This window comes from Carcharodon carcharias, chromosome 3 (assembly GCF_017639515.1).
Source record: "Carcharodon carcharias isolate sCarCar2 chromosome 3, sCarCar2.pri, whole genome shotgun sequence".
NCBI lineage: Eukaryota > Metazoa > Chordata > Chondrichthyes > Lamniformes > Lamnidae > Carcharodon > Carcharodon carcharias.
In genome coordinates, this window is record NC_054469.1 from 77,264,014 (window position 1) to 77,286,653 (window position 22,640).

General features: G+C 42.0%; 1 protein-coding gene across 4 annotated transcripts in view; it reads right to left on the reverse strand.

Moving 5' to 3' along the window:
• ctnnal1 (catenin (cadherin-associated protein), alpha-like 1) overlaps positions 1 to 22,640 on the reverse strand; it is a 393,020-nt gene that overhangs the window by 92,471 nt on the left and 277,909 nt on the right. For all 4 annotated transcript variants that reach the window (XR_005942687.1, XM_041185149.1, XM_041185146.1 and 1 more), the window contains one exon: positions 19,295 to 19,384. Coding sequence is in view for 3 of the 4 variants with exons in the window: in XM_041185149.1 (XP_041041083.1) it covers positions 19,295 to 19,384 (90 nt within the window). In the remaining variant the exon portion in view is untranslated. The remainder of the gene's footprint in view (positions 1 to 19,294; positions 19,385 to 22,640) is intronic.

Consider the following 22,640-nt stretch of genomic DNA (forward strand, 5'->3'; position numbering starts at 1 on the left):
CCCTTGATCACAGCCTAAATTTGAATTTCTTAATCTGAAGGGTGTGGCCCCTCCTGCAGCAAAGTGTCCAGGTAACATTCCCCCTTCCTGATGTGGCGCAATGTCTGCAGCTCAGACTCCAGCTCCTCAACTCGGATACGAAGTTCCTCGAGCTGCAAACACTTACTACAGATGTGTTCTCCCTGGATCACCTTGGTGTCTAGCAGCCCTATATGCTGCAGCAGCAACACATCACCCATCCTGCCATCGCTATCTTATGTTATTTCATTTATTAATTAATTACTCTAGTATCCCTACTCTTTACACTTTTTTAACTTTTCCACAGTATTGATCTTATACTTGACAAGCTATCTTTAGGAAAGAAAAAAATGAAGACAAGAGACCTAAACACCTTAATTTTACTTCAAAGACTAGAAATACTCACCAATCAGCTGTTCTCCACGCTCTTTTCAAAATGAACTCCTGCCACTCTCCACGCCCTTTTCAAATTGAAGTCTCTCCCACTTTCCACGCCCTTTTCAAAGTGAAGTCTCTCCTGCTCTCTGGATGAGTGCAGCTCCAAGAACACTCAAGAAGCTTGAGCCATCCAGGACAAATCAGCCTGCTTGACTGGCGCCACATCCACAAACATTCATTCCCTCCACCACCGACACACAGTAGCAGCAATGTGTACCATCCACAAGATGCACTGCAAGAATTCACCAAGGCTCTTTGGGCAGCACCTTCCAAACCCACGACCACTATCATCTAGAAGGACAAGGGCGGCAGATAAATGGGAACCCCACCACCTGGAAGTTCCCCTCCAAGTCACTCACCATCCTAACTTGGAAATATATTGCCGTTCCTTCACTGTCGCTGGGTCAAAATCCTGAAACTCCCTCCCTAACAGCACTATGGGCGTACCCACACAACATGGGCTGCAGCGGTTCAAGAAGGCAACTCACCACCACCTCCTCAAGGGCAACAAGGGATGGGAAATAAATGCTGGCCCAGCCAGCAAAGAGCACATCCCCTAAATGAATAAGGAAAAATCTCCCCCCACCCGCACAACAGACTTGTGAGAAAAGTCATAGCTTATGGAATAAAAGGGACAATAAAAACAACATGGATATAAAATTGGTTGAGTGACAGGAAACAAAGGGTAGTGGTTAATGATATTTCTCGGGCTGGAGGAAGTTATGTAGTGGAGTTCCCCAGGGATCGGTATCTGAAAAGAAACAATCTGCAGGGTTAGGAGGAGAAGGCAGGAGAATGGTACTAGGTGAAATGATCAGACAGGTAGTGCAGACACGATGGGCTGAATGGCCTCCTTCTGCACTGCAACAATTCTGTGATTCAATCACTGACCCATCAGTCTACTCTCAATCATCAGCAAAGAAATGGAAGATGTTATCAATAATGCTATCAAGTGGCACTTACTCACCAATAACAGTCATACAGCACAGAAAGAGGCCCTTTGGCCCATCGTGTCTGTGCCAGTCATCAAGCCCCTATCTATTCTAATCCCATTTTCCAGCATTTGGTCTGTAGCTTTGTATATTGTGGTTTTTCAAATGTTCATCTAAAAACTTAAATGTTGCGAGGGTTCCCACCTCTACCATTCTTTCAGGCAGTAAGTTCCAGATACCCCCCCACCCTCTGGGTGAAAAAAAACTCAAGTCCCCTATAAACCTCCTGCCCCTTACCTTAAATCTATGCTCCCGGGTTAGACCCCCCCCCCCCCACCCCCCACCCGCAAAGGGAAAAGTTTCTTCCTATCTACCCTATCTATTACCCTCATAATTTTGAACACCTCAATCAGGTCCCCCCTCAGTCTTCTCTGCTCTAAGGAAAACAATCTCAGCCTATCTAATCTCCCTTTACAGTTGAAACACTCCAGCCCAGGCAACACCCTGGTGAATCTCCTCTGCACTTTCTCCAGTGCAATCACATTCTTCCTATAGTGTGGCAACCAGAATTGCCAACAGTACTCCAGATATGGCCTCATTAAGACTTTATACAGCTCTATCATAACCTCCCTGCTCTTGTATTCCATGCCTCAACTAATAAAGACAAATATCCCATATGCTTTCTTAACCATCTTATCTACCTGTCCTGCTGCCTTCAAGGATCTATGGATATGCACACCAAGGCCCCTCTGATCCATCTGCACTTTCTAGGGTCCTACCATTCATCGTGTACTCCCTTGCCTTGATAGTCCTCCCAAAATACATCACCTCACACTTTTCAGGGTTAAATTCCATTTGCCACTGTTCTGCCCATCTGACCAGCCCTTCTATATCGTCCTGTAGTCTAAGCTTTTCCTCCTCACTATTTACCACACCACCTATTTTCATGTCATCTGTGAACTTACTGATCATACCCCCTAAATTCATGTCCAGATCATTAATGTACACTACAAACTGCAAGGGACCCAGCACCAAACCCTGCGGTACGCCACTGGACATAGGCTTCCAGTCACAAAAACACCTTCGAGCATCACCCATTGCCTCCTGCCACTAAGCCAATTTTGGAACCAATTTGCCAAAGTGCCCTGGATCCCATGGGTTCTTACCTTTTTGACCAGTCTCCCATGCGAGACCTTGTAAAATGCCTTACTGAAGTCCATATAGGCTACATCGACTACACTACCCTCATCTACACACCTAGTTACTGCCACAAAAAATTCAATCAAATTTGTTAAATATGATCTCCCCCTGACAAAGCTATGCTGACGATCCTTGATTAATCCTTTCCTCTCCAAGCGGAGATTATTCTGTCCCTCAGATTTTTTCCAAAAGTATCCCTACCACTGATGTTAGGCTCACTGACCCATAGTTCCCTGGTCTATCCCTACCACCCTTCTTGAATAATGGTACCACATTAGCTGTCCTCCAGCCCTCTGGCACCTCTCCTGTCAGGGCCCCTGCAAACTCCTCCCTTGCCTCCCACAGCAGTCTGGGATGCACCTCAACGGGGCCTGGGGATTTATCCACTTTTAAGCCTGCTAAAACCTCCTCCCTCTCAATGTTAATTTGCTCAAGTACATCACAGTCCCCCTCCCTGATTTTTATACCTACATCGTCCCTCTCTATAGTGAATACAGATGCAAAGAACCCATTTAAAACCTCACCTATGTCTTCCGGCTCCTCCCACAGATTGCCATTTTGGTCCCTAATGGGCTCTACTGTTTCCCTAGTTATCCTCTTGCCCCTGATATACTTATAGAACGCCTTTGGATTTTCCTTTATTTTACTTGCCAGTGTTTTTTCACACCCCCTCTTTGCTCTCCTAATTTCTTTTTTTAAGTAACTCCCTGCACTTTCTATACTCCTTTCGGGCTTCCGCTGTTGTGAGCCCTCGGTATCTACCATAAGCTTCCCTTTCTTTCTTTATCCAATCCTGTACATTTCTCCACATCCAGGGTTCTCTGGACTTGTTCGTCCCACCCTTCACCTTTACAGGAACATGTTGGCCCTGCACTTTCGCTATTTCCTTATTGAATGACTCCCACAGCTCTGATGTAGATTTTCCTACAAGTAGCTGCTCCCAGTCCACTTTGGCCAGGTCTTGCCTTGTCACATTACAATGGCCTTCCCCCAGTTCAGAACCTTTATTTCCAGTCCATCTTTGTCCTTTTCCATAACTACCTTAAATCTTACTGAGTTATGGTCACTATCACCAAAATGCTCCCCCACTGATACTTCTACCACTTGTCTGGCTTCGTTCCCTAAAACTAGGACCAACACTGTCCCCTCTCTTGTAGGACTTTTTACGTGCTGGTTTAAAAAACTCTCCTGGACACATTTTAAGAAATCTGCCCCCTCTAAGCCTTTCACACTTTGTCTATCCCTGTTAATATTGGGGAAGTTGAAATCCCCTACTATTATTACCCGATTATTTTTACACTTCTTTGGGATTTGCCTACATATCTGCCCTTCTAAGTCTCCCTGAGATTCTATCATACAATTCCAGCAATGTGATTGCTCCCTTCTTGTTTTTAAGTTCTACCCATTTGGCCTCATTTGAGGAACCTTCAAAGATATCATCCCTCCTTATTGCAGTAATTGACTCCCTGTTCAATATTGCAACACCATCTCCTCTTTTACACCCCCGGCCTCCCCACTTCTCACCTGAAGATTCTATACCCCAGAGCTGCCAGCCCTATCCCTCCCTCAACCATGTCTCCATGACTGTAATGATGACATGTCCCCATGTGCTAATCAACACCCTCAATTCATCTGCCTTACTCACAAGACTCCTGGCACTAAAGTAAATGCCATCCAGCCTGTTCACTGATGCTCCATATGGGTTCCACCTGAAACATCTGGCTCCAGAGCTCATTACAGCCTAGTCTAAAAATGGACAAAAGAACTAATTCCATCAGGTGAAGTCAGAGTGAATGGCCCTTGACATCAGTTAAGCAATTCATTGAGTTTGGCATCAAGTAAAGAGCCCTAATAAAAATGAAGCCTGTGGGAAATAGGGAGAAAACTCTCCATTGGCTGGAATCATACATGGCACAATGGAAGATAGTTGTAGTCATTGAAGGCCAATCATTTCAGCCCAATTATCCAGTCCCAGAACATCACTGCATGAGTTCCTCAGGTCAGTGTCCTAGGACCAACCATACTCATTCAGCTGCTTCATCAATGATCTTTCCTCCATCATATGATCGGAAGTGGGGATGCTTATTGCTGATTTTTATAGTCCTTAGTTCCATTCGTGACTTCTTAGATAATGAAGCAGTCCATGCCTGCATATGGCAAGATCTGGACAAATTAAGGCTCGGGTTGTTACATAGCAAGAAACATTCATGCCATGCAAGTGCCAGGTAATGACCATGACCACCTCCAAGAAAAGAGTCTCTAACCACCTCCCCCTGATATTCAATGGTATTACCTTCACCAAAATTCCCACCATCAACATCCTGGAGGTCACCATTGACCAAAGAATTCACTTTACTGGTCACAAAATACTAGGATTACAATAGTAGGCCAGAGGATGGGTATTCTCAAATATCACTATTACAATTTAGAATAGGGTCTAAGTGCCAGGTCAAATACCGATGGTTACTGAGTAAAGCTCAGAGTTTGCATCTTAGCATAGCCTAAAACCATTTGAATGTCTCCGTTTCATGTCAAAACCTTACTGGCACAGGGCATAAGCTTGGAATCAAGAAACACATTTCAGATCACTTTTGATGTGGAAGTGAAAAAGGGGAATGATTGTGTATGGGCTCCAGAGCTTGGTTCTAAACCGCACATTCAGCTCTGAAGAAAAAATATTGGGAAATCATAAATAAGATCCCTTTCTTGGTGCCAAAGAGCATATTCTTCATTTGCTATTGAATTCAGCTAAAGTGGTACCTTTTTTGGTGCAACAGTGGGTTCCATCACCTTTCACAATAACTCCCAAGCACTCAGCCTCTTGTGCTCAACAGCTTGACCACCAACTGTAGACTAGTCAATGTAGAGTGCTAAGAGGATTATGAATGAACCTACTACCCTAAACAAACAATCAAAATCGATAAGCCATTGAAGTGATATTTGGCCCCTTCCACATCAAGGATATGAGACAGAGGTTATGTTCCTCATTCCATGGTTAAGGGAATTTTCATTAGTATTGCATTGTGATCTCTATGTAAATAGAAGATCCTCTGGTGTTTAACTCTTCATGATGATATAAGACATCAGTGGCAATTCATTATCAGTAACTGGCATTTTAGCAAAATTGCCACAGATTCTTGCATGACAACCTAACAATTATTAAACCCACCCCATTAGTTTCACCATTTGGAACTTGATATTACCTTTTGTCAACAATACCTGTCCAAAGGGTGCATTTCTTTATTCTAATGAATTTTAAAAATCACCCCATTCTTCAAAAGCTTTAACCAAATCACTGTTACTAACATAAAAGAAAAATACTGTGGATGCTGGAGATCTGAAATAAGAACAGTAAATTCTGGAAAAACTCAGCAGGTCTGGCAACATCTGTGGAGACAGAAAAAAAGTTAATCCTTCAAGTCCAATATGACTCGATATGACCAGTTTCGAGGAAGAGTCATATTGGACTTGAAACATTAACTCTCTCTCTCCACAGATGCTGTCAGACCTGCTGAGTTTTTCTAGCATTTTCTGTTTATATTTCATTGTTTGTCACAGTGGGTCAAAGTCAATTCATAATTAGGCTCTTGCATAGGGACAGATTGTATTCCTTGACATAAGTTTAACTCAGAGCTTCTTTGATTTATATTTATGTTGCCTAGTTATCTTATTCCAGTTTTGCACAATTATTTTCCTAAATCCACCTCAATGATTACTTTTTTATTATTGCATGTTTTAGGCATATTTCATCCCTATTACTTTATCCAAGAACTTAGCCTTTCTGCATAGGTCACTCATTTTAAAAACAGATTAATTTTTTGTTTCTTTTCCAGTATCAAGTTATTTTGCAGGAATATCAAATACGTGATCAGTAATGTTTTATGAAGTGTCAATATTACCTTGGAATTCACACTGAAGATCCACATCCAGCCATTTATTTGCCTTTGCAACTGCTGCCATGTACTGAGACAATATATCACTCTTTTGTAAACTATTACACTGATCTTAGTTAACAAGGTACACTGGGTTATATAAGTTTATTCACTGCATTTGTACTGGCACATAGCACTTTATATTTCTCAATATTAAATCTCAAGAGTGTCTCCAGATCTCTGAATATTAACACTTTTCAATGAACATTCAGCTTTCATATAAAGCTCTACATCTGTGAACTTTGACATTCTGTTAGTAATATGTTACTTAAAGAGGGAAGAGCTTCTCAGAACAGAAAATAATGAGACCCAACAAGGCTGTCCCTTGTTATATCAACCCCATCTGCCCATATCACACGATGTCCTTCAAACCTTTCTCTCTCCGGAATCAAACGGACACTTGACCAAAATTTATTGCTTCTGCAACTCTGTTACACATTAAAGTGGAAGAGTTCTAGCAGACTTCCAAAACAAATATCAGAGTTTTCCTGTTACTATTTTTCTTTCTAGCCATCAGGGATTAACCTTATTAATATCTGGGGAAGGAAGTGCAACAGTAACAACTTATATTTATATAGCATCTTTATATAATAACACGAGCTGGGCAAAGTCATTTGAGAAGGATGAAAATTTTAAAATCAAGACGGTGCTTGGCAGGGAGCCAATGTATGTCAGAGAGCAGAGAGGTGATAAGGGAATGGGATTTCATGTGAATTAAGACACAGGCCTCAAGTGTACAGAGGGTAGAATGTGGGAGACCAGCCAGGAATATACAGGAATGGTCAAGACCAGAGGCAATAAAGGCATGAATGAGGGTTTCTGCAGCAGGTGAGTTGAGACAGGGGCAAAATCAGGCAATGTTCCAGGCAGCCTTAGTGATGGCGTGGATAAAGGGTCAGAAGCACATTGCGAGGTCAAATGTGATGCCAAGCTTGCAAACAGACTGATTTAATCTTAGATTGTTGCTCAGGAGAAGAATGGAGTCAGTGGTTAGGAAACGGAGTTTGGAGCAGAGATGTATAACGATGGCCCAGATTTTCGGATCAGTGGCGGAGTGGTAATGCACACCATTAACCAATTGAAAACCGAGCCCTTAACTTTTTATACTGGAGCCTTAAGGCCTTCCTGTCCCAGCTCCAGCAACAAAGTGAGTCAGGTGACCTCGTGGCGAAACGCAATTACAGCAAAGCTTCACTCTCTTTTTCATCATGAACTGAAGACCTTGAGGTCTGTCTTCATTTAATTAAATTACATAGTTAATAAATGGCCTCATCTGCTAGACTCTCTCCCACTTTAACTCTGTACTCCCAACACTGCTCACTCACCTCCCTGCACCCTTGATAATGCTCAGTAGGGATGGATAATAAATGCTGGCCTAGCCAGCAATGCCCATATCCCATGAATGAATAAAAAGGGATCCAAAAACGACAACTAATATCCTAAGTATTATGGGGAAGGTCACATTGCTCTGACCAGATTGCAGACCCTAGCATCACGCAACTACCCTAAGTCTCAGTGGCTTCAGAGCTGACATCGACAGTTGACATCATTCTCTCACTTCAGCAGTTAAAGAATGGCTGTGAACAGTGTAGACCACTCTATATTGCCTTCATAGACCTCGTCAAGGCCTCCGAGCTTGTCAGCAAAAACCAGATCTTTAAACTGCTGCGGAAAGTATGTTGCCTGCCTGGACTCTTGGACATCATTTCTTCTTTCCACAGGAACATGCACAGTTTCATCAGTTATAATGGAGCATCAGATGTTTTCAAGATCAGCAGCAGGGTAAAGCAAGGCTACGTCCTGGCGCCAACTCTCTTTGGCATATTTTTCTCCATGCTGCTATTGTTCACTTTCGATGACTCAAATGAGAATGTTTACTTACATGCCAGAGCTGATGGCAAGCTATTCAACTTGGCAAGACTGTGCACCTAGACCAAACTGTGTAATGTCTGAGTCCGTGAGGTGCTGTTTGCTGATGATACCGTGCTGGAATCCCATACTGAAGTTTATTTGCAATAGTTTATAGATAGGTTCTCCTGGGCCTGCAAGAAGATTGGAGTTACAACTGGCATCGGGAAGACTAAAGTTATGGGCCAGGACGTAGAGACTCCACCTTCCATCAACATTAACAGCTTCACTCTGGAGGCTTTACATACCTTGGATCAACAATTACCAGCAACCTGTCCCTTGATGCCAAGATCAGCACCAGGATTAGCACCAGGATTATCAAGGCCACAGCTGTCATGTCAAAGGTGAGAAGTCAAGTCTGGACCAACAGTAAACTAACCGAAAATACAAAGCTCCGTGTGTACCAGGCTTGTGTTCTCAGCATCCTCTTTTACAGGAGCGACGCATGGACAACTTATGTAAGCCAAGAAAAGTAGCTGAACAGCTTCCACATTCGCTGCCTCAGACAAATAATGGGCATCTCCTGGAAGGTCAGAGTGCCGAAGATGAAAATATACCGGAGTGAGGGATCCACGGCATGTTTGTCCTCGAGTCAGCGGTAACTCTGTTGTCTGAATCATGTGACCAAATGGATGACAGCCGTATCCCCAAAGACATGCTCTATGGCGAGTTTGCTACTGCCACGGGAGCAGTAGGCTGCCCATGTCTGTGATACAGAAATGTCTGCAAGCAAGACTTCAAGCTAACCAGGATCACAGTCAATGCATGGGAAGTCCTTGCTGCTGACTGGAGTGCCTGGAGACAAGCTGTCAGTGAGGGTATAGGAAAATTAGAGGACAAAAGAAATGACCAGATGATGGAAAAGAGAGCCCACTGGAAGGAAAAAAACATCAGTCGACCTCAGGCAAACACTATTCATCTGTGCCAGCTACAGAAGGGATTACCACTCACCAATCAGCCTCTACAGCCACAACAAACAATGTTCAATACGTAAGTGACATACACCCTTGGTGCAAATCATCATCTCCCAAAACAGATGGATATCTAAAATATTACTTATTTTTCCCAATTCTCACTTTTCATTTTGAGTTAATTTCTTAAAGCAACTTTTAATTTAATTTTAAATCATTTCACAATCTCTTCATTCCGTAATTATTTTAAAAGAACATGCTTTCCTTGGTTTTATTTTTAACATCCTTCTTCACCATCTTTACCCATATCTATGTTGTATGTAATTAATTTCCACCTTCGCAGATAACTGTCTAAGTTGCTTCTATTTTTATTTGGTCTTTATCCTCCAGTACTTTTTCCCAATTATTTTTTTTAATTTTCAGTACCACAACTTCTGAGTCTTGCTCAAACTAGGTTACTACAAATAATGAGAGTAACACCCATGTTATATACTATAATTTAAACATCAAATACATACCAGTAGCATTAAAAGCACTGGGTATAGCAAAGGTTATGGGTCTTGTCAACATCCCAGATGTAGTTCTTAAGAACTGGCCGAGCACTTAGCCAAGCTGCCCCAGTACAGCTGCAACACTGGCAGCTGCCTGAATGTGGAAAATTACCCAACCATATTCTATCCAGAAAAGCAGGACAAATCCAATCCTGGAAATTACCGCCCCATCAGTCTCTTTTCGATCATCAGCTAAGTGACAGAAGGTGTCATCAACAGTCCTTTCAAACAGCACTCGCACAGCAACAACCTGATGCTTCAGTGGGGGCCATACGCCTCTAGTCCCCATTACAGCCTTGGCCCAAACATGGAAAAAACAGCTGAACTCATGAAGTGAGGTTCTTGAGATCAAGGCAGCAGTTAACTGAGTGTGGCATGAAGGAGCCCTAGAAAAACTGAAGTCAATGATGGGAATCGCCTGGGGTGGGGTGGTGGGGGTTTGGTCTGGGTGGGGTGGGGGGGGGGGGGGGGGGGGGGCGGAATATTCCACTATTTGGAGTCATACCAAGCAATAGGGAAGATAGTTGAGGTTGTTGGAGGCCAATCATCTCAGCTCCAGGACACCTGCTGCAGGAGTTAATGAGGAATAGTGTCCCAGGCCCACCATATTCAGCAACTTTGTCAATGACCTTCCCCTTAACATAAGATCTGAAGTGGGGATGTTCACTGATAATTGCATAATGTTAAGTACCTTTCGTGATTCCTCAGGTACTGAAGCAGTTCATGCCTACATGCAGCGGGACTTGGACAACATTCACACTTGGGCTGATAAATGGCCACACAAGTGTTAGGCAATGATTATCTCCAATATGTGAGAATCTAACACTCCCCTTGACATTCAATGGAATTGGAGTCTATTACACTTAAAAAGTTGGGGCCTTGCTAACTTAAGGGGTTAACAGCTATAAAGGCAAGAGCCATAAAACAGCAGGTGGACTTACTTAGGCGAGCTTGAGATGTGATGTCCAAAGAAGTGCAGTCCAGTGAATGTTTTGTTTTGGGAATTAAAGCCAAATCAGTTTAAAAGTATTCAGTGAACCCTGAAAGTCTATGTTATGGAGATGGATGGAGCTTAAGAAGGTTCTCAGGTTTCAATTTATCTGTTTGTTTGCTTGGAGCAGGGGAAGAAACTATATTGAAAAGGCACTGCTGTTAGCAAGCTCTGGGCAGTTAGGCCTCAAAGAAACCCTGGGAGCCTTTCAGTGCAGTTAGGGCTCAGGGGAATCCTAGAAAGCTGAGAAGTCGGCAGAAGATTGCTGGTTCCGTGCTAGAGAGGGTTAGGGCTAAGAAGAAGCTGTGGTAGCCATTTATAGCTCGGTGCAGCCACGAGACTGGAGTTCGGAGAAGCCCAGGGGCAGTGCCAACTCAGTGAAGCTAGCGGTCTGAGAAAGAGTTGGAAGTTTGGTAGTAATTAGATTCGGGAGTGCAGCTTTATGAACCCCATGGAGTGCTGCCTCGGGGGAAGAGGTTGAAGTATGTGAAGGTGAGCTGTTGGTGAGGCAGTCTGTGTTGGAGCAGCTTTTGAGGGAATTCGTAGGCTAAATGTTTGAAAGTGAAGAGTTGAATTCTTTTCTGAGGGAGACACAGTTCATGATATTTTGTGACTCAGAGGCCAGAATTTTTAGTTCGACGGGTGGGCACGCAATAGTTTGGTTGGCAGGCACGCTGCCAGCTCCAGTGCATGCCCACTGACAGTTAAAAGGCCTATTAAGGCTATGAAGTTATCAAATGACTTTAATTTTTCACTGCCCGTTCAACATATCGGTTGGTGGGCAGGTGAAAAGACCAAGCGGCCTTTGCATTTTTTTGGAAACCTCATGCACTGGCGGGATGAGGTTTCCAAATGCAAATACAAATAAGTAAAAACTTTATTTTTTAATTTAAAAACATGTCCCCGTTCATGTGACAGAGGGGACATGTGAGGGGACATGTTTCATCAAATTTTTCTGCAGTTTATTATTTTTAAAAATATCTCTTCATCTCCCTGAGGCAGCACCGTGCTTCAGGGAGATTATTCAGCACTCTTTCGCACACATGTGTGAAGTTCACACTAGGCTTGCTCTCCCTCCTCCCCGAGCCCGCACAGGCAGTGTTTGGCACTGCCTCTCGCATTTCACGCTGGGTGGGCCTTAAGTGGCCCACCCGCATAAAATCATGGAGAGCTGCCGATCGCGGGCAACAGTCAGCTTCCCAACCACCCTGCCAATCCCGCACTCCAAGGGCAAAATTCTGCCCAGAATGTTTACTGATGTCTGGATGGGTTGCTGAGAAATCTGAGGGATCTGTCTTGGTCACATCTGCCATTTAATGTGCAGTGTGGTGTGTTCAGCTACAGTTTGCCTGTTAATTCATATTTACTCATGTTAATTCTGAATGTTAGAGTTTAAGATTGATACTGTAGATTGTTTTACCTTTCTGACTTTGTATAGTAAAGTTTATTTTGTTTGTTTACAACCATGGAATCTTGCAGCTTTAATGTCCCAGTGTGTGACTGGTAGACGTCTCAGATTTAGAAGGTGCTGTCGAAGGAGGCTTGGAGAGTTGCTGCAGCACATCTTTTGATGATGCGCACTGTTATCACTGCTTGGTGCTGGAGGGAGTGCATGTTTAAAGTGGTGGATGGGGTGCCAAACAAGTGGGCTGCTTTGTCCTTGATGGTGTCAAACATCTTAAGTGTTGATGGAGCTGCACTCATCCAGGCAAATAGAGAATATATCGTCACACTTCTGATTTGTATCTTGTAGATAGTATCATGGGGAGCTGGAAAGTGAGGCTTCACTACAGAATTCCCAGCTTCTGATACGATTTTGTAGTCATGGTATTTATTTGACTGATCCAGTTAAGTTTCTGGTCAATAGTAAGCCCTAGGATGTTAATGATGTGGGATTCGGTGATGAGGATGCTGTTGGATGTCGTGGAGAGATGGTTAGATTCTCTCTTGTGGGAGAGTACACAGATCTCCCTGAGACAAAGTGCTGCCTCAGGGAGATCGGCTGTTTTGAAACTTGTAATAAGGGAGTTTAAAAATTTCCCTGCCATGTCCCCTCATGTGACACTGTCACATGAGTCGGGACATTTCCATAACTTTTATTACAACCTTTCATTAAAATTTTAAAAGCCTCATGAAGCCTCATCCTGTTTGTGGTTGAGGTTTCATGTTTTTTCACAAGCCCGCTTGGGCTCCCGGCCTGCCCGCCAACCTTAAGGTTGCTCGGGCAGGTCCATTAATCAGCTGAATTGGTTTCTTAATGGCCTTAATAGGCCGTTGAAAGGTCGGTGGGCGCACATCTGAGTCAGCTGCGTGCCCGCCGACCTGAAAATGTAAATGACGCAAAGTGACATCGGGAGTTCCACTTGACGTCACCCTGCGTCATTTGGTGGTAAAGTTAATAAAATATATAAGAAAGAAACATAAATAAGTTATTAATATAATTAAGTAATTATTTAAAACACATTATGGATGGCAAGACACATGATGTGTCAAGGCTGCAGCATGTGGGAGCTCTTGGATAACATTGTGATCCAGGGAAACACGTCTGCAGTAAATGTTTGTGACTCGAAGAACTTCAGCTCAGAGTCATCGAGCTGGAGGCTGAGCTGCAGACTCTGCAACACATCAGGGAGAGGGATAATTACCTGAATGCTTTATACCAGGAGGCAGTCATGCCACTTAGGATAAGGTCTCCTGATTTGGTCAGTGGTCAGGGACAGGAGGGTGTGACTGTGAGTGAGGCAGGTAAGGGGACCCAGAGTCCAGGAGCGTGTGGCTCTGCAATTGTTCAACAGGTTTGAGATTCTCTCAGCTTGTTTGGATGAGAGTGTGGGGGCTGCAGGGTAAATGAGCAAACTGACCATGGTACAGGAACCCATCCAAATGAGGGGAGCAAAAAGGAATGTAGTAGTAGCAGGGGACAGTATAGTAAGGGGGATTGACATTGTTCTCTGTAGCAAAGAGTGAGAGTCCAGAAGGCTGTGATGCCTGCCTGGTGCCGGGGTTCGGGACATGTGCTTGGGGCTGGAGAGGAACTTGTAGTGGGAGGGGGAGAATCCAATGGTCGTGGGCCATGTAGGTACCAACGACATAGACAGGATGAGGAAGGAGGCTCTGCATAGTCAGTATGACGCGTTAGGCACCAAATTAAGCAGAACCTCCTGGATTATTACCTGAGCCATGAGCAAATTGCCATCGGACAAATAAGATTGGAGAAACTAATGCATGGCACAAAGATTGGTGTGGGAGAAGTGGGTTCCAGTTTGTGGGGCACTGGCACCGGCATTGGGGAAAATGTGATCTGTACCGTTGGGATGACCTACACCTGAGCAGTGCTGGGGCTGGTGTCTTCGTGAGCCAACTAATTAGGGAAGTAAAGGAAGTAAACTGAATATTGGGGCAACGGATCAAATTTGGGAAGATGTGGTAAACTAAAGAGCAGAGACAAGGCAAGAGAGAAAGGTATTAATATGGGAAATAATAAACAGACACTGGCAGGAAGGAACAGTGAGTAAAATTTAAGTAAATCAGCAAATAAAGCTAGATGCTACTAAAATAATAAAAGCACAAAAATAAAGGCTAAATGCACATAGCATTCAAAATAAAACAGATGAGCTGATAGCGCAAATAGAGATAACTAAGTACAATTTGTTAGCCATTATAGAGACATGGCTACAGGATGACAGATTGGGACCTGAATGTTGACGGGTATGTGACATTCAGGAAGGACAGGAAGTTAGGAAAAGGTGGAGGGGTGGCTCTGTTAATTAATTATGGTATTAGCACATTAGAGAGGGATAGCCTAAGTTCAGGAAACCAAGATGTAGAAGCGGTCTGGGTTGAGATGAGAAATGATAAAGGCAAGAAGTCACTTGTGGGAGTGGTGTGTTGTAACTACACAGTAGGGCAGTCTATAAAAGAGATAATGGGAGCTTGTCAGAAAGGTATAGCAATAATCATGGGTGATTTTAATCTACATATACACTGGAAAAATCAGATGGACAAAGGTAGCGTAGATGAGAGGTTCATAGAATGTTTTCAGGATAGTTTCTTAGAACAGCATGTTCTGGAGCCAACCAAAGAGCAGGCTATACTAGACCTGCAGTGCAGTGACATAGGATTAATTGATGACCTCCTAGTGAAGGCACCCCTAGGTAGCAGCGATCATAATATGATTGAATTTTACATTCATTTTGAGGGAGAAAGGAGTGCATCCAAGGCTAGTATTTTAAACTTAAATAAGGGCAATTATGAGGGCATGAAAGCACAGCTAGCTAAAGTGATCTGGCAGATGAGGTTAAAGGATATGTCAATAGAGGTTCAGTGGCAGACATTTAAAGGGATATTTCAGAAAACACAGAAGATACACATTCCAATGTGAAAGAAAAATTCCAAGGGGAGGGCCCACCACCTGTGGTTAACTAAAAAAATTAAAACCAGTATCAAACTTAAAGAAAAAGCATTTAATTATGCAAAGACGGGTGGCAGGTCAGAAGAACAGCAAAGAGTGACAAGAAGGTTAATAAGGAGGGAAAATTAGAGTATGAGAGAAAGCTAGCTGGTAATATAAAAAGGGATAGTAAGACTTTCTATAGATAATTAAATAAGAAAAGAGCTAACAAAGTGAGCGTTGGTCCTATAGAGAGTGCATCTGGCAAATTGATAATGGAAAGTAAGGAGATGGCAGACAAATTAAACAGGTATTTTGCTTCAGTCTTCACTACAGAGGACACAAGTAACATCCCAGAAATAGCTGTAAATCAGGAAATGGGAGGAAGGGAGGAACTCAGGAAAATTACATCACCAGGGAAGTGGTATACAGCAAATTGTTGGGGCTGCAGGCTGACAAATCCCCAGGTCTGGATGGACTTCACCCTAAGGCCTTGAAAGAAGTGGCTGGTGAGATGGTTGATGCTCTGGTTTTAATTTTCCAAAATTCCCTAGGTTCGAGGACAGTTCCATTAGCTTGAAAAATAGCAAATGTAACTTCTTTAATCAAAAAGGGAGGGAGACAGAAAGCAGGAAACAATAGGCCAGGAAAAATGTTAGAAGCTATTAAAGATGTTATGGCAGGGCACTTAGAAAAATTCAAGGCAATCAGGCAAAGTCAACATGGTTTTGTAAAACGGAAATCATGTTCAATGAAATTATTGGAGTTCTTTGAAGGAGTCACGTGTACTGTGGATAAAGGGGAACTGGTAGATGTACTGTACTTAGATTTCCAGAAGGCATTTGATAACGTACCAGATCAAAGGTCATTGCAGAAAATAAAAACTCATGGTGTAGGGGGTAACATATTTGCATGGATAGAAGATTGGCTAGCAAACAGGAAGCAGAGAGTTGGCATAAATGGGTCCTTTTCTGGTTGGCAGAATGTAATGAGTCATGTGTCACAGGAATTAGTGCTGGGGCCTCAACTGTTTACAATTTATATAAATGACTTGGATGAAGGGACCAAAGGAATGGTTGCTAACTTTGCTGACGACACAAAGATAGGTAGGAAAGTAAATTGTGAAGAGGATGTAAGGAGGCTACAAAGTGACACAGATAGGTTAAGTGAGTGAGCAAAGATCCGGCAAGTGGAGTATAATGTGGGCAAATGTGAAATCGTTCATTTTGGCAGGGAGAATGAAAAAGACTATCTATGTGGTGAGAGATTGAAGAACTATGGGATTCAGAAGGATCTGGGTGTTCTAGTGCATGAATCACAAAAGGTTGATGTGCAGGTGCAGCAGGTAATTAGGAAAGCTAATAGAATGTTAACATTTATTGCGAGAGGAATTCATTACCAAAGTAGGTAGGTTATGCTTCAGTTGTACAGGGCATTGTTGAGACCACATTGTGTACAGTACTGGTCTCCTTATTTAAAGAAATGTGGACATGCATTAGCAGTTCAGAGGAGGTTTACTAGACCAGGAATGGGTGGGTTGTCCTATGAGGAAAGGCTGGACAGATTAGGCTTCTATCACTGGAATTTAGAAGAGTAAGATGTGGCTTAATTGAAACCTTTAAGATCCAGAGGAGTCTTGACAGGATAGATGTGGAAAGCATGTTTCCTCTTGTGGGAGAATCGAGAACAAGGGGTTACTGTTTAAAAATAAGAGGTCGCTCATTTAAGACAGAGATGAGGAGAATTTTTTTTCTCTGAGGGTTGAGAGTCTTTGGAACTCTCTTTCTCAAAAGGCGGTGGAAGCAGAGTCTTTGAATATTTCTAAGGCAGAACTAGATAGATTCTTGATTAACAAGGGATGGGCAGGAGTTTGAAGTTGAGGTTTACATAATACCATGATCTTACTAAATGGCTGAGCAGGCTCGAGGGGCCAAGTGGACTACTCCTGCTCCTAATTTGTATGTTCACATGAAAGAACAGTGAGGCAAGATTGACCACTGTCATCCACGTTATTCAATGTTTTCAGCAGCTTCTCTTCTTCTCAGGCAGTCCCTTGGGTCCCTCAGAGTGACTTGCTTGCACTCTGCTTCAATAGGTTCTAAGATGGCTGATAAATCCAATGCATGATCTTCAGACTCAGACACAAGGTGGTGCTTCTGTATGCTCCTAATGAAGTCTCTTGATGCGATCGATGCCTTCCTGAAAAAACCTTCTCCATTTTGCCAAGGACTCTCACTAGTCAGCGGGGATGTTTGATCTTTTCAGAGATGCTTTGAGGACATCCCTAAAGTCTTTCTGCTGTCTTCCTGGGAGCCCCTGTGTTGGATTGCACCATCGGGGATAGTTATGGAGTTTCTGCTCCATGCATTTTGAAAAGTATTATACTGCCTCTTTTCAGATGATGTGTTATTGTTGATCAAATGTATTCCCTAGTACTATACTACCCAATGGAACAAAAACAATTTTAAAAAGAGAATTACCCCATAATTGACTATTGGACAAATGTAGGTTACTGATTGTTGAGATAAAGTATTACTGTTTTCAGAACTATAATCTGTTAACTTTCATTTGTAAGTGATGATACTTCAGTAACAGTAACATGGGTACTTGAATTGGTATTATCATTTTCTTTCAGATAATGACCAACCTTTTTTGCATTGCAATATTCCTGTTCTTATCAGATACTGCAATCAAGTAGATTTTCAGCAAGGTAATGTTAAAAGGCTGCTGATGAGGAAGTAACAAACAAAATTGGTAGTTATTTTTGTAAGTAATCAGTCAATTGGACAATAAGGAAAGGGATATTGTTTTTATCTATTTGTTTTTATCACTGTGTTTAAAGGGATATTGGGCTGGCTACAAGTTCAGAACAGTGTTGTTATGTAGAAAGTGGGTGGGTGCAATACTTGCTAAATTACTACTTGTTAATTGCAGTGATACTGCTGAATTGAATTGAACAATTTGAATTGAATTGAATTGTTAATCACAGCAAATTGATTGAAATCAGTGGAGGCTGACGAACCAGACAGGTAATCACAGCGGGACAGGAATAAGTCTTTATATGACTAAGCCAATGGAAGACAATTTGGGAATATGATAAACACCCAACTAATCAATCCACATCCAGAGGAGGATTGTGCATGAGGTATTTCATATACTGTACTCTGTATGTAAACCCCTGAAAAAGTCCTACATAGGAGCACTCAAGAAGGAACACAGGCTATAGGTATTGATAGGGAGCACTCAAAGAAAGAAGACTGAAAATAAGTATTGACGGGAAGAGTCCCAGTGAACTGAACAGGAAGATTTCACTCAAAGATCACTCTGAAGCAATCTACAGTCATCTCAGATGAAAGCAAAATACTGCAGAAGCTGGAAATATGAAATAAAAACATAATGCTGGAAAAACTCAGCAGGTCTGGCAGCATCTGTGGAGAGAGAAACAGTTAACATTTCGAGTCTGTATGACTCCTCTTCTTCAGCTTTGAAGAGTCATACAGACTCAAAACATTAACTCTGTTTCTCTCTCCACGGATGCTGCCAGACCTAGTCATCTCATATTGACCATCTGAAGAGTAACTGTATGATCAATTGAAATGGTTTGTTTAAAATTCTCAATAAAGTTGTTGGATTTAGTGAGAGATTGTGTCAATCGTAATTATCGGTTTCCGAGTCTAAGGAAGAGGTAAAATCATTTACAGACAGCAAACTGTGCAATACTGCTGATACAGTTTTGCAACAAGGAGAAGTGCCAAGGTAAATGGCACCATAAACTGAGTCACAATTATATTACAGGAGTGGAAGTTTCCTGCCAAAATGATTTTGATACTGCATCTCACTAGTCTCTTCCATTTTATAACCACAGATTAACAGTGACCTCAGTATATTTGAAAGTACTAAATAGTAGACTGTTGATATTTTTCTGATATTAACTCTGTTACCACTTAAAAATTCATCAAAAATAAAAAGTAGAAATTAACACAGAAACCTGTAGAGGGGCTGATTTTATGCAGTAATAGTTACCTTTGATGCTGTGAGAAGCATCATAGTGCATTTTTCTAGTATTGCCCTGGCAGCCGCCATCCTCGCTTTCTTCTTTTCATCTTTCAGATCCTATCAAAGTAAAACAAAGCAACTTTTACACACCATTGCATCAACTTAATTGGCTAGATGCAGCCCTGAGATAACATCATGCATTCTGAAAGAAATTGTGATATTCAGATAGAGTCCAATGCTGTGATCCTTATTTAAATAAAACCTTTCTGATCAAGAAAAAAAATCATGGCTAAAGTGGCTTTAAAGGAAGTACTTTGATTTACAAAATTATCAAAAACGGAATGATTCCCTTTTTTATTATTATCCATTCTCATGATGTGAACGTAACAAGCAAGGCCAGTGTTATTTCCCATCCCTAGGTGTAACGGAGTGGCTTGCTAGGCCACTTTGGAGGACAATTAAAAGTCAGTGTTGCTGTGGAACAAGAGTTACATATTGGCCAACCTGGCAAGGACATTGGCTTTCTTTCCCTAAAAGCGCATTAGTAAACAAGTTGGGGTTTTACAGCAATCCAACAACTCATTATCAAATTTTTTTTTAAAACCAACTTTTTGTTCCCAGTTTCTTTGTAATAAACCGAATTCAAATTCTTAAACTGCTATGTAGGATTTGTTCTCTGTATTAATAGCACAGATATTTAGAATATTAACTCAGCAACAAAAATCATTATACTACTGCACTTTTCAAAATATATTTCTCTTTTGTGCTTCACAAGTGAATTGTAGCCTTTCATTGGCATTAATGAGCAATAGCACAAAAATGTTTGCTAGGTACTTCTGTATATTGATTTTACAGTTATTTTCAGCGTAATCCTATCCTCAAGGTGAAAATGTTTGCCAATGGATCCATTAACAAAGCAAGTTTTTTGTAATTGTGAAAGAATGCAAGTAGCTTTATTACAGCTCGTATAAAGAAAATCCAAGTTTCATAGCAGATGGAATGCTCATCAAGGAATTTTGGGAAAGGAGAAGCAAACCAAGGCTGCAATTAGTATTAGGAGTGTATTGTGCGTCTGCTTCACCTTCACCTGTCTTCCTCTTTAATTTACTTTTCTCCCATCTTGACATCCTTGCTGGGGTTGGGTGTCTTTCAGTCCATTGTGGAGATTTACTTGGAGCTGGTGTACTTGGCCACCGCCTTTGTCCCTTCCAACACAGTGTGCTTGGCCAGTTCCCCAGGCAGCAACAGACACACGGTGGTCTGGATCTCCCAGGAGCTGATGGTGCTGCGCTTGTTGTAATGGGCCAGGCAGGAAGTCTCACCCAGGTTGCGCTCCAAAATATCGTTCACGAACGAGTTCATGATGGTCATAGCCTAGGAGGAGATGCCGGTGTCGGGTTGAACGTGTTTCCTCACTTTGTAGATGTAAATTGAGTAACTCTCCTTCCTCGATCTTTGCCACTTCTTCCCGCACTTTGCTGACAGTTTCTTTAAGGCTTTCTTTGCTCCCTTCTTGAGACCTGGTTTTTTCTCATCAGCCATCTTCAGTTTCAACTGCACAGACAACCCAAATAACATATGGTGCCCATGTTAATCATGCGTGAGCATTGGAACTGAGCTATTTGAAAATGGAAGCCTCACAGCTTAATCTCATCAACACATTGTGTGCATGTCTGTGCATATATGACTCCCAATAAGGTTGCAAGTTAATTTTTCCCTTCTAACCATGAGGCACTGAAACCAGTTGTGGCTTTCCTATTTCTGCCCTGGCTGAGATAAGCCAAATCAACAAAGAGCAAGGGTCAAACCTGGGACATTCTTACATATAGCTCAGGTACACACTGGGATTAACTCACTTTATTATTCCAAATACCATTTTTTTCTGGTTATAGATTTAACAAAACTACAGACCATGCTGACAAGTGGATATTCAGTGACTTTATAAGAATCACTGTGATCTAAATTCAAATACAGCCAATTAAAATTAATTATCTTACCAAATAACACATCAAGAATGATCTCACTAAGTATGGTGCTTGAACATTTACTTATTCCTGTTAATCCAGTGGAGCGAGAGCCTTTTTCAGTGTCAGACTCTATGTGCTCTGGCTAGGGCTGAGCAGCCAAATTGCAGTGAAATTAATGGTGGTAATAAAAACTGTATGGAAAATCCATGCACAACTTGTCATATGAAGTACAAAGCAGACTGACCACTTAATGGAAAGTAAAAGGCCAGACATGCATTATGAGCCACTATGAAGTACATTTAATATTCGATTTACAATTTTTACAATTTAAACTATAACATGGCAATGGTGTGGGAAGGTGGCAAAAATGTCAGAGAGGAATACCAAGGTGCACAGAATACTGGTAGAGACAGATAGCACTAGAATAAAGAATATTGAGTTAATAGATGGGGTCAGAGTAAGGGAGAAAGTAATAACGTCTAAATCAGGGTTACTGAGCATGTATGTGAATGCATGGAGAGCAGTAAATAAAATTGGTGAGCTACAGGTGCAGATTGCCATGTGGAAATACTATGTTGTGGCTATAAAAGAGACCTGGCTCAAAGAAGGGCAGGACTGGGTGTTAAATATTCCTCGATACAAGGTGTTCAGGGAAGAGAGGAAAGGAAGAAAAGCGGGAGGGGTGGTGGTATTAATTAAGGAGAGCATTGCAGTACTATGGAAAGAGGATATCCCAGAGGGGTCAAGGACAGAACCTATTTGGCTATATCTAAGGAACAAAAAACATGCAATTACATTGCTCACTGGAATCTGTAGGTCACCAACTAATGGGAAGGATGTAGAGGAATAAATTTACAAAGAAATTACAGAGAGGTGGTGTCAGAGGACTAGAGAATTACAAACATTCCACGCTTGTTCAAAAAATGGTGTAAAGATAAGCCCAACAACTACAGGCCAGTTAGTTTAACTTTGGTGGTGGGGAAACGTCTAAAACAATAACTCGGGACAAAATAAATAGTCACTTGGGCAAATTAAGGAACATCAGTAAGGAATTTTTAAGGAAAAATCATGTTTTACTAACTTGGAGTTTTTTGAAGAGGTAACAGAGGGTTGATGAGGGCAATGCTGCCAATATGTTGTATGTGGAATTCCGAAAGGCATTTGATATAGCGCCGCACAACAGGCTTGTGAGCAAAGTTATAGCTCATGAAATAAAAGGAGCAGTCATAACATGGCTATAAAATTTGTTGAGTGACAGGAAACAGAAAGTAGTGGTTAATGGATGTTTTTCAGGCTGGAGGAAGGTGGAGTTCCCCAGGGGTCAGTGTTCTTTGCTTTTCCTGATATATATTAATGACCTAGATCTTAGTGCTCAAGTCACAATTTCAAAGTTTACGGATGATATG